Here is a 12,190-nt window from a genome sequence, read left to right as displayed (position 1 = left end):
GCCCACGGGGCCCATGACGCGGATCCAAGTGTAAACCGCACGAGCGAGGCGTGGAGCCGTCGACAGTTGACATGGTTGAGTTGAAGCACCGAAAACTCTCAGACCGGACCAGTTCTCGAGTGCTGCTCCGAGCGTGTTTGATGGCCCCGAGTAAATATAGCTACATGCGGAGCACGAGTACTGTCAATTTTTAACAGCTGCAGCAGACAGGTCGGCTTCTTTCACGTCCTTTTCCATGCACGTCTTTGACCCGTCGCAGCATGCCAGGTATCGTGACCGCAGCAGGCTGCAACGCAATGGCCACCTCGCTCGCTTGCCATGCAAAGACATCAGTCGGTCTTTTCTTTCGACAAAGCACCGGGAGGGAGCCATGTGCCCCGACTGGCATCATCTTCATTGGCCGCCGCGTCCACGGTCGATGCATCTTCCTGTGCCTTTGTTCGGTTTCCTCATTTTCTCAACGGTGCCCCCTTCAACCTCGGGCCCAGCACTTGGGTATCGTACTCTACTCCGCTCGCCATTTTCCGTTGCTGTCTGCTGGCCTCTCTCTGTACCGTATGCACTCTGCACTCTGCACTCTGCACGATTGGCACAAATCCGGCGCCGGGCTTCGGCATCAGTCGGCATTCTAGAAGAAGAGGCGTCCACGACAACCTTGGACCGGTGCTACGTTGGATGTTATTTTTGTCTCGGCGGGGCTTGAACAAAGAAAGGCGTGTTCCGTACATGCCGTTGACTCCCCAGCGCCTCCACTGCTGGACAATTCTCATTAATTAGTACGTACTAACTAAATTCCAGACTTGCGGGCCATGAACCCATCCTGCCAGGGCCGGCGGGCCGAGAGATGTCAGAGCTGGACCGCGCTGTGTGTTCACGGAATGCACGTGGACCAAACACAACAGGGCCTTTTTTGGTCTTGATCCAACCCTCCAGATCCGCTATCATATTACGGAGAGTGCCGGCATGTTGCTCGAACTCAAGCCGCTATGAGCAAGCCCAGGCTGTATCCTTCATCACATTCTCTTGATTTTGGAACTGACAGAGGCACGTCAATAATGCCTGGCGCTCTGCCGTCTACCTTGGACGACCCACGATGGTCCAGGCCATCCATCCTTTTCCAGCCATCTACGGAGTACAGTGTGGAGGCAAAAGGTATCTGGGTCCCACACCCGCATTTCTCTACTCGATAGCTGGCAAACGCACATAATGAGAAAACGTAAAAAGACAGTAATGGCGCTGTGGTGCCCAACAACCAGTCCGTTGCGTCCGTCACCACCAACTCACCAGACAATGGCCTCTTTGCACTCGGCCACAAGTCTCCAGCCCTCTTGCCGAGATGTCGACTCCAAAGCTGCCGCATATTTCTTCCATCATAATCAATGATTAGCCGCCCGGAGCGCAGTCTAGAAAACGTCGAAAGAAAATTTCTTCGCGCCTCAGGTATCTGGCCGACGGCGACTTTTGCGCATGGACCACGGATCCACTTTTGACAGACTGCTAAGCGAAGGCGTATTTTTTTGGCTGCGAGCCCCCAGCCAAGGTGGTCAACCTCTGACTTCTTTTTTCCCCAAAAGCCACTGCGACCCCGGAGCCAGTCCTGCCCTCGCCTAGCGACTCTGGCGTCGGGCATCTTTGCCTAGATGCCCTTTGTGGCATCAGTTGGCCATTTGGCCACGTCGGAGTATTTCATTGCAAATCTCATCTCTCAGCCTCGGAATCCCGCCCAACCACCAGACGTTCGAACATGAAAGCGAGCCTCGAGCGAGACTTGGTGGTGACGCGCCCGCGTACCGGCGTCGACTCGCGACGGCTTGTGGCAAGTACAGTTTTGCTTGCGCCTGATGCCGCAGACGCTTCCATCATGGCTTCGATCTGTTCTTTCCAATAGTTGGCCCATGGACGGACTGGGCTTTGCGAGCTGCCAGGCACCATCAAGTGGTCAAGCCGTGCGTCTACTGACGTGGTGGCTGGACTCGATCGAGTCGGTGGCAGACGTGGCCACATGACGACACTCACGCATGTGCCCAAGTGACCCTTTGCCAGATTTTTCAATGTCTCGGCATTGTATATCGACGTCCGCGCCAGCTTCCCATTGGCATGGACGTTTTCGCACTGGCATAGACTGAATATCACTCGTTGCTGGGCACCCGACTTTGAGATGTCGTCTTGATCATCTTGGACAAGTCGGGAATCAGCTGTAGTGACATGTCGTGATAGACGCGACAGCTTTTTGTGCGTGCGCTTGAAGTGTTGTTGTTGATGGCGGTGTCTTACCATCCTGATTTCTGGTCTGCTCGGAAGACTGGTCTTTGTTGACGGCTGAGAGGATGAGCAATGGTTGCGTTTATTAGGCCAACAACACAGTAGGACGTGAAGAAGGGCTTGTGTTGGAGTGCGTGACACTTGGCCGGCGTATTCCTGCCTGCTGGGATAGATTTAGGAATACAAGTTACAACTGCCCATCCGACGCTCGTGGTCAAGGCGCGCATAACGTGAACGGAGTGCGTCGGTCCTTGCAATGGGCCGGGGATTGCCGCCCCGATTTCAAGCGCCACCCGCCCTCACTGCTCCGTACAGTGAGTTGCTACTGTTTCAACTAGGGACCTGTTAAATTAAAAACCAGACCAGCATCTGCCACGCGTTTGCTTGATGTCACGGGCTGTTACATGCAGCTTTGTGACGCAGTGGCGAGTGATGCCTGGTTCGATTCCGTAATGACGGAACAAGGAAAGGCATTGTTTGGTCCCTGGCCGAAGGTCGGACAAGGTCAAAAAATATGACTAGATTAGATCGGAGCTTGCAGGACCAGATCGCAGCCGTTGCAAGAGGATTCCCGGCATGACGTAGTAACTAGGATGTCACTGAAAGAGGGTTTCTCGTAGTAAGTACCTAGGTACGTACGTAGCCTTGGTGTGCAAGGAGCGAGGGGTTACTAGAATCCGCCTTTGTTGCGGTTCTGAATATCGGCTCACCGTAGGGTACGTGGCATTTTAACATGGTCATGGACAAGTGCGCTCACCCTGGTGGCCTTGATATACGATTTTGCAAGACGTTCTCCCACTTCTGCTCCAAGTCTCCTTTGTCAAGGCTGAAGTGGGAGTACTCGTCGTCGTCGTCTTTTCCATCATGCTATACTGAAGGTCAGCTGGGCGCCTCGACCTGACGCATAAACTACGTTGACTGGCACAGTCGGCTTCTTCGTATGATGGGCTACAACCAGGGGCACTAGAGCCCGGTAATTATGCGTGTTAATGACAGGTCCTTATGTTTTTGCGACCAACCAGATGGCTCCAAGGCACTGGCTGTAACAGCACGAGACTTGGTTTGAGGATGGCTGCAGCGCTCTGTTCAGAGGGAAATGGACACGCCATCAACTGCTGGCATTCGATGTGACGCGGCCGGAGAGTATCCCTCCTGCTCCTGTGGACGCATGTAGACAGACTTTCTGTCATCTAGGGATCACGTAGTTTCTGACACAAGTGCCATGTGGTGTTGGCGTTGCCTCGGCCAATTTCGACCTCGAATTCCCTTTTCATATACATGGTGAAACCGAGTTCATCACCGCAAAAGAATGGATGGTAAAGGCGAAAACTCAGCTAATAAGTGCCGGAGAGCCAATTTTGAACCTTTGTCATGCCTTGCTACCGGACTTGTAGCAACTTGTGCCAAGCTGAATGCCAAATTAATCCCTTGTAGCTTCATGGCGAACATGGTATGTGGAACATGGACTTGAAGCAATGGGTCATTAACAGGACTAGCAGATGCTGCGACGGTCTGTCCCATCTCTGCGCTGATTTAGTTGAGTGGTCAATGGAACTGCTGCTCGAGGCAAGAAGCCACCCACTTTGCCAAGGATGAGATGAAGTATGAGACAAGTCGGCACCGGATTGAATATCTAAATGGTTGTCCTTATCCACAGGCTAGCCGCGGTGTTTCCCAGTTGTCTCTCACGGTGTCGAGAACACATTTGACCCAAGTCCGTATCTTCCCGAGACGCAGGACCGGAGCCGAATGTATGCGTACACGCCACACGATAAAATGTGGAATAAGGGGCGTGACTACACCGCGTATTTTATCTGTTTTACTGCCCTCTATGTTGCGTGCGACAATCTGCCATGGGAATCTGAGGGGGATACTTCTGCTGAATATGGAAGTGGAACCGCGGAGGATATTTTAAGGAAAAAAGTTACAGGCCAGCCATTTTACGCCTGTTACATGGGGGGGGGGGGGGGGAAGGAGGGGCGTTTACATCACCACAATCTTCGATGCAGAGTCGCTCAAGACTTGGAAAAGAAAGAGCAGGATACGTATGGAAATATTTTGATGTATGGCAGAGGAATAGGTTAGATCATCTGTTTGACGGCGTCAGCTTAGCGCAAGGTAACGGGTTGGCGTGCGGCCCAAGCACAAACCTGTTATTAGCATGTGAATGGTGGTGGATGGCCAAGTTCTTGGTCGACATGGATTTCTCGAAGAGTTAGGACCAAGCGCCCCGGCTTTTAGCATGCGGAAAAGGATGCCGGGGCGGCTTTGAGGCCTTGCTGTGTCGTCATATTTGCAAGAGATTTCCATATTCATGTCACAGCTTGTCTTAGATTCGACATGGCGTAAGCCATTTCCCCTTGGCCGCGTGCCTCCGAAGCACACCATGGGCCGGGCGATTTTGGGTCACCGGCTCCACTCCCGGAGCAGATGCACCGGAATAGGTTACACGAATGGAAGTTGATATTGAAGTTGGCAGGGTGATTTTTCTTTTTTTTTTTCCTTTCTTTTTTTTTTTGGGCGCCTCAATGGTTATCGGGAGAGCTAACTCGGGTCAAGAAAAAATATTTCAAGACGGAGAAAGGCAAGAAATGACGACTGAACACACAGGGGCTCGCTAGAACCCGGGGCCGGTTATAGGGTCGGGGGCCTATATGTGCCAGGGTCTTCTTCGTCGGTCCAGATCGCGTGCCCCTAGCTTGCAAGTTGTAAAGAATGGTTGGCGACGGGTGGTTGTGGCACGGGCAAAAAGTAGTAATCAGGTGTGGAAGGGTTGCCGCCATGTTTGATGGAATAGGCGATGGCGAGCGCACTACGTGTGTGCTTGGATGCCCGAGTACGGACGGAGTAGGCATTCGTTATCTGCCATGAATATTAATTAGCCGCTGCTACGTCTTGGTTTCCCCGGCATTGTCGGCAGGCGCGAGAGGAAATCGGCTATAATAATAAGAACAATAATGCCAGGGAATGCAGGACTGCGACGTCACGACTTCAGCGTGACCCCAATAAGAGAATACCAGGCGACGGCCTTTTCGGAGCAAGGTGCTAGTGGCATGCGAGCGGTCAAGTTGGCAGCACGGCCTGCATGGCAGCTACGTCCACAAGTGAAGGGCTCTGCAGACCAGAAGAGATAATAGTGACTGCGTGACTCTCAGTCCGGACGCATCGAGAAACACCGAGCCCATCGAAGTGCGTAGGGGCTTTTGATCGTGGAACGCGTGGGAGGCGCGAGATGGCGTTGCCGAAGATGCTGGCTACCGGCTGCTATGCTATCGACGGCTTGGTATACCGGGATTCTGGCAATAAGATGGGCCTTGTGCCTTCCGATGGCCGTTGTGAGATTCGCTGAAAGGATCAGCACAAGGGAGCGAGATTGAGTGACTGGACCTCTGCTGGGGGATGAAAACGTAAAAATGGAACAGTACCATCCATGGAAGTAGAATGGAGTACGGAGAGCGGAGTATGGCCTAGTTGTTGCTGTACACGGCTTGAGCGTTCAAGTACTTGCCTACTTAAGGCACCTAGGCGCCCAGGCGGGTACTCCGTACAGTAATTATAATGAATGTACTATGGGCGCCCACGGGTTCATTCTATGCTGCAGGGCCAAGTGCGGGTCCCGCACACCCACACTGTGCGCCTCATGTTCTCCGCTTTACCACTTGCCACTCCCCTCTCTTCTTCATGCCCACGGTCAACGACGTAGATGCCCGCTCGGTACTCCGTACAGCCACGCGAACCAGGTCGTCCAGGTCCAGGTTCTGTTGTTGCAACTGCTTGCTTGTCTTGTTCGGGTCCCATAAGTTGCATGGTCGAGTTGACCCGTCTTCATCTCCTGCCATCCATGCCTTCAGCCCCTGGTCCCCCCCACACGCCACGTCAAGTCGTCCTGAGTCTCGAGACTCGCCCTTCCCCCCGCGCGACTCTGCGTATCGAGACTGGCGAGCTCAACTTCTGCAAGGTTTTGCGCCATTGACGAGTTATTCGACTTTGTGCCTCGTACCTAGACTCTTTTCCCTTCCCATGTCAGAGAGGAACTTGGTGGTTCTGGCGCTTCGGGCTCGGCCGAAGCAGATCTGTCTGGTCGGTTGAACCATTCCACGTCTGCCTCTTCCTCTTCGAGCAACTGCACCTGAACGCCACTTAAATCATCCCGGCATGCTGTGAGCCATTCACTTTCGCCACAGTAGCCGCCCCTTCCAGCGGTGCCTCAACAGCGCCATCCTCTCAACCATCGCGGCCGTGACTATTAGGTCACTCTCCTCACTTCACCTTGCCTTACCATGGACGAGTCGAAGCAAGCCGACAAATGTTTGTCGGCGACGTCGCCCGAGCCGCAACAGCCACCGCAGCACCAAGCAGACGCTACCTCGCTGAGCCACCCGCAAGATGCGGCGCCTACTTCGCCGTCTCGGGATACACACACTACGGAGACCTCATCCGTGCAAGACGACCACGCGAGCAGTGTGAGCGGGCATGGCGCGCTTTCACCATGGAGTGCAGGTTCGGAAAGGCAGCTGGGGCATCACTCTGCTGCCTCGGATATATCAGGAGACCGCGTCTTTCCGATTCGCTCTGTCATTACTGTCGACCCATCGCCGAGACAGACGACTGTAGATGGAAACTTGCACCAGTCGTTTGATGCCGAGAGTCGTCGTGCTTCTAGCCATTGGACGTCAAGCCGAGGAGACTCCTCAAGCGACACAAAAAGACTGGATTTCGCACCCATGTCGCCCACAGCTGGGCAATCTGTCGCCTCTGGTACAGACTTGCGCAGGAAGAGAGCAATGAGCGGGCCGGTGTCGAGTATACAGGCTGATGCTGTACGCCATGGCTCTGTGGCGCCATTGCAGCTCGACATCTCCGCATCAGACCACGGTAGTAGTCAGGAATCCGGACCCTTGGGCGTTGCTGATGTCTCTGCCGGGCTTGACTGCGCCTCAAACACTTCTGGCAACCAGTCACTGGGCGAGGTGCCTCACATCATCACGCGCTTCACCCACGTCGAGACCGACGGGGGACACGCCATCATAACCGGACGCGACGGTGTATTGCAACAATGCGAGGACGAGCCAATTCACACCCCTGGTGCCGTGCAAGGCTTTGGCGTTCTTCTAGCTCTTCGGGAAGATGGTATGGGCGGCTTCTCGGTACGGTGTGCCAGTGAGAATTCAGGTAAAATCATTGGATACACGCCAAAGCAACTATTCCGCCTCAAAAGCTTTTTGGATATCTTGACGGAAGAACAACAGGATAATCTGCTCGATCACATAGACTTCATCCGTGATGAAGATGCTGATCCTTCTATCAACGGACCAGAAGTCCTCAGCCTATCCATTAAGCTACCGAAGACGGGCAAAAGCGTCAAGCTATGGTGTGCCATCCATATCAATAATGCTCATCCCGATTTAATTATTTGCGAGTTCGAACTGGATGATGACCACGAATACCCGCTTCGACCTGCAGACGAGCTTACCCCTGACACGCCCCACGATACCCTTCATTCCAATCCCACGCTAGAAGAGATAGAAGAGAGCACGGAGATTTTTAGCAAACCACTACGAATTCTACGGAGTGCAAGAAAACGTCGAGGAGAACAGGGGGCGATGCAAGTATTTGACATCATGTCTCAGGTTCAAGAGCAGCTGTCATCAGCTCCGAATCTAGCCACCTTTCTCAAGATTCTTGTGGGCATCGTAAAGGAGCTGACCGGTTTCCATCGTGTCATGATATATCAATTTGACGCATCATTCAACGGCAAGGTTGTTACGGAACTTGTTGATACATCTCAAACCGTCGATTTGTACAACGGCTTGCATTTTCCAGCTTCTGACATCCCACGCCAGGCACGGGAACTCTACAAAATCAACAAAGTTCGCCTTCTATACGACCGGGATCTTGATACGGCAAGAATGGTGTGCCGGACGAGAGAAGACTTGGACGTTCCTCTTGACATGACTCACGCCTACCTTCGTGCCATGTCTCCCATTCATCTCAAGTACCTGGCCAATATGGCGGTAAGATCGTCAATGTCTATTTCTATCAACGCATTCAACGAGCTTTGGGGGTTGATCTCTTGTCATGCCTATGGAAATCATGGAACGCGTGTATCTTTCCCAATTCGCAAAATGTGTCGCTTGGTTGGAGATACTGCGTCCAGAAATATTGAGAGGTTGTCTTACGCATCGAGACTTCAAGCGAGAAAACTCATCAACACGGCGCCTACCGACAAGAACCCATCAGGGTACATTATTGCATCATCGGACGACTTGTTGAAGCTGTTTGATGCTGATTTTGGTCTTCTCTCGATAAAAGGCGAAACCAAGATTTTGGGTGCAATGGATTATAGCCAAGAGGCCCTGGCGATGTTGGAGTATCTTCGAATGAGAAAGCTTACCTCAGTTGCAGCATCACAAGACGTTAGAGAGGACTTTCCAGATCTGAAGTATCCTCCCGGATTTCAAGTCATTGCTGGGCTTCTGTATGTGCCTCTAAGTGTAGGCGGTAACGACTTCATCGTCTTCTTCCGGCGTGGTCAAATTAAAGAAGTGAAATGGGCCGGCAATCCTTATGAGAAGACTGTTCGAGATGGTACTGCGGGCTACTTGGAGCCCAGGAAAAGCTTCAAGATTTGGCATGAAACTGTTCTTGGAAAGTGTCGTGAGTGGAATGAAGAGCAAATAGAAACAGCAGCTGTGCTCTGCCTAGTTTATGGTATGTGTTCAGAGTCAAGGCTCAACTCTACTACGTGAAGACTATGCTAATCAGCTATGACAGGTAAATTCATAGAGGTTTGGCGGCAAAAGGAAGCGGCTCTCGAAAGTAGCAAACTCACAAGACTCCTATTGGCCAACTCTGCCCACGAAGTACGAACGCCGCTCAACGCCATCATCAACTATCTGGAAATTGCTCTCGAGGGCTCACTGGATCAGGAAACTCGCGAGAACCTGGCGCGCTCTCACTCCGCTTCCAAGTCCCTGATTTACGTAATCAACGATTTGCTCGACCTTACAAAAACGGAGGAAGGTCAAAGCTTGATCAAGGATGAAATATTTGACCTAGGCGCGTGCATAAAAGAAGCAACCGACCCGTTCCACGTGGATGCAAAGAGAAAGGGCATCGAGTACCAGGTCACAAATCATCCCGGGCTCCCTCAATTCGTCCACGGGGATAGCCGGCGAGTTCGACAGGCATTATCAAACATCACAGCAAATGCTGTTGCACATACCCACCAAGGCTCTGTCAGAGTTGAAATGTTTGTTTCCGAAGTCCGAGACGGCATGGCCTTTGTCGATTTTGTTGTGGCCGACTCCGGCATCGGCATGAACCCTACGCAACTAGATGCTCTTTTTCGAGATTTGGAGCAGGTGAGCAGCGAAGAACCCGAGTCGCCAACTTCTGAAGCTGTGGGCAGGCAGCGCGAGACAAGGACATTGGGTTTAGGTCTTGCCGTCGTTGCTCGTACCGTTAGGAACATGGACGGCCAGCTTCGGCTGAAGTCCGAGGAAGGTCAAGGCTCCAGATTTGTTGTTCAACTGCCTTTTCATCTCCCAGACGAGACGCCAAGTCTAGAGCCTGGGGGACATTCTCAAGATGGTTCACCCGAAACTCAATCTGGCAGAGTGGTCGCCTCAGCATCACCAAACCTCAAGGCTACGCCGGCCGGCGAGATGACGCTCATAGAGCGACGGGGAAGCAATATCAACATGGCAGCTGAGATGGACAAAAGATCTATAGGAACAGCCAGTGCGGGCAGCCGCCGCAGCATGGAGAGCCTCGGAAGCCATGGGAGCCAGAAAAGTGATGCAGATCGTCTTATCGACGCCATACAGACACCTCTTTCTCTCAACGAAAACCAAGCGGGATATTTTATCCATGGTCAGAGCTCGCAAAGCAATACCTCTCAGCCCGCATCGCTTGCCAGCATCGGAAGTGTTCGACCCCCCAGTCCCATTCCGCACAACCAAGGCCTGTCTTCCCCCATCCAGCCACGACAGGAGCCAGGTACGGTGGAGATTCGAGACTCGAAAACTCCTGTTAAAGCAGTCAAGGTTCCTGACGACTTTGTGGACTTGCCGATTGGGACTTGCCAGGGGGACAGACCTGCTGTTTTGTTCGAATTATCCAGTCCAAAGCCACGACAGCCACATCTGGCGGAAAAGGGCGCATCGTCAAGCGACGAGCACCAGCTCAATATACTAGTGGCAGAAGATGACCCAATCAACATGAAAATTCTTCGAAAGAGACTGGAAAGGGTTGGGCACACCGTACACCATACTGTCAATGGTGAGGACTGTGCAACGGTTTACAAGGACAAGTCCCCCGAGTTCGATGTTATCCTCATGGATATGCAGGTGAGAATGCTAGCCGCAGAATAATCGCCCAGTACGTACTGATCCAAGCCATAGATGCCGATTGTCGACGGGTTAACCAGCACAAAAGTGATTCGGTCCACCGAGCAGTCCAGCGAACACAAGGGCCGCTCAGCAATGGCAGGCAGCAACCGCAGGATACCGATTTTTGCCGTATCCGCATCTCTGGTCGAAGAAAACAAGCAGGTGTACGTGGATGCTGGGTTTGACGGGTGGATCCTGAAGCCTATCGATTTCAAGAGGCTCGGCACTCTGTTGGCTGGTATTCACGCCAGCGAAACGAGGAGGGCATGCCTGTATCTCCCGGGAGAGTGGGAACGAGGCGGGTGGTTTTCTCCTGGAGAAGGGGATGGCACCGAAGACACAAGCTCACAGGCCACTCCGACCGCGCATACATAGAAGCAGCAGTCAGAAGGAGACGCGAAGACGGAATCATGAAGCGAAGAACAAGGAGAGATTTTACATCATTGACACGTTGCCCTGGTGCGGCGAGCTCTGTTTCGGCCAGCTGCCGACAAGCGAGTTAGAACCAGGCATGTGAATGCCTGCTATGGCATGAAGGGGGGCCATGCAACATGTTTGATTATCACGTTTGGGTTACACGAAGCTTGCATCGATATCAGTCATCCGAGAGCGGCCTTTTTCTTGTCACGACGCATAATTTACACGAGTACTCGATGTCTTTTTCCAGAAAGCAATCATACGGCGTTGGCTTGGGGCCCAGTGGTCGGAGAAGACCGAGACAAAAGGAAGAGAGCAAACAGGACGGGTGTCTGGCGTCTGTATTTGGTGCATTGTAGTTTTGACACAAGATGTGTTGATGATGGAGAGGCACACGCGGGGTCATTTCTCGAGTAGATACTGCACGCAATTTGTCACGAGGCATTGTTGGAACTTTGGGGGGGGTTTTCCCTATTCTCCACTTCGTTGTTGGAATCATTGTGTGCGACGGTCCGTGGGCTTGAAATGACGATTGGCTTAGTTGCTACGTGGTGGTGGTATGGTAAAGGCAGATGTATGCTGGGAAAGCGCATAGATGTAATTAATATACGAGACGCATCAGGTGGGAAGACTGTCGGTTGAGCTGCCATACGTCATGGCCGAACATTGACTATGCATATCATGTAGATCTAGCTGGTCAATGTTGCTATTTTGTCGGCCTCATCTTCAAAGAACCAACCGGGGGGGACTCGCACCGAGCAGCTTCAACCAGGGCAGTCGCCAAGCCACTGTGCACAGGGTAGGATTCGTCGCGTGCAGTCTGCAGGGATCGAATCACGGCGTGGCTCATATCGAAACAATACCAGGGAGAGGGTGCCGGTGTAAAGCGAGGCTTGTGATGATGTCAAAACCAAGCAACAGGTATACTTGGGAACGTCCAACTAGTCACAGATTTGACATGTAGATTCGCGGTAAAGGGGATTCGTTTTGGGGCTACAGCATATTCTAGAATCAAATGAAACGCCGCACTTGAGCCATGACAAGAGGTGTGAGCGCAATATGTACTACTACCCTTTGTATATAGGCGCTTGAACATGCGAAGAGAATCGGCATCCTCT

The 12,190-nt window shown here is 52.5% G+C and overlaps 2 protein-coding genes across 2 annotated transcripts; one reads left to right on the top strand and one right to left on the bottom strand.

Moving 5' to 3' along the window:
- Positions 1-1,698: 1,698 nt before the first annotated feature.
- MAM_00667 (uncharacterized protein) lies at positions 1,699-2,277 on the bottom strand (the record flags this gene model as incomplete). The annotated part of the gene is made up of 1 exon (XM_040819466.1): positions 1,699-2,277. The coding sequence occupies one exon, from the start codon at positions 2,275-2,277 to the stop codon at positions 1,699-1,701; it is 579 nt and encodes a 192-aa protein (XP_040682731.1).
- A 4,709-nt stretch (positions 2,278-6,986) lies between these two features.
- Positions 6,987-11,030, top strand: MAM_00666 (ATPase-like, ATP-binding domain protein; the record flags this gene model as incomplete). Its single annotated transcript, XM_040819465.1, has 3 exons — positions 6,987-8,973; positions 9,028-10,613; positions 10,668-11,030. The coding sequence occupies 3 exons, from the start codon at positions 6,987-6,989 to the stop codon at positions 11,028-11,030; spliced, it is 3,936 nt and encodes a 1,311-aa protein (XP_040682730.1).
- Positions 11,031-12,190: the final 1,160 nt, after the last annotated feature.

This window comes from Metarhizium album (genome assembly GCF_000804445.1).
Source record: "Metarhizium album ARSEF 1941 chromosome Unknown scaffold_1, whole genome shotgun sequence".
Classification (NCBI taxonomy): domain Eukaryota; kingdom Fungi; phylum Ascomycota; class Sordariomycetes; order Hypocreales; family Clavicipitaceae; genus Metarhizium; species Metarhizium album.
Note: the sequence above shows the minus strand (reverse complement) of the source record. Positions and strands in the feature narration are given on the sequence as shown.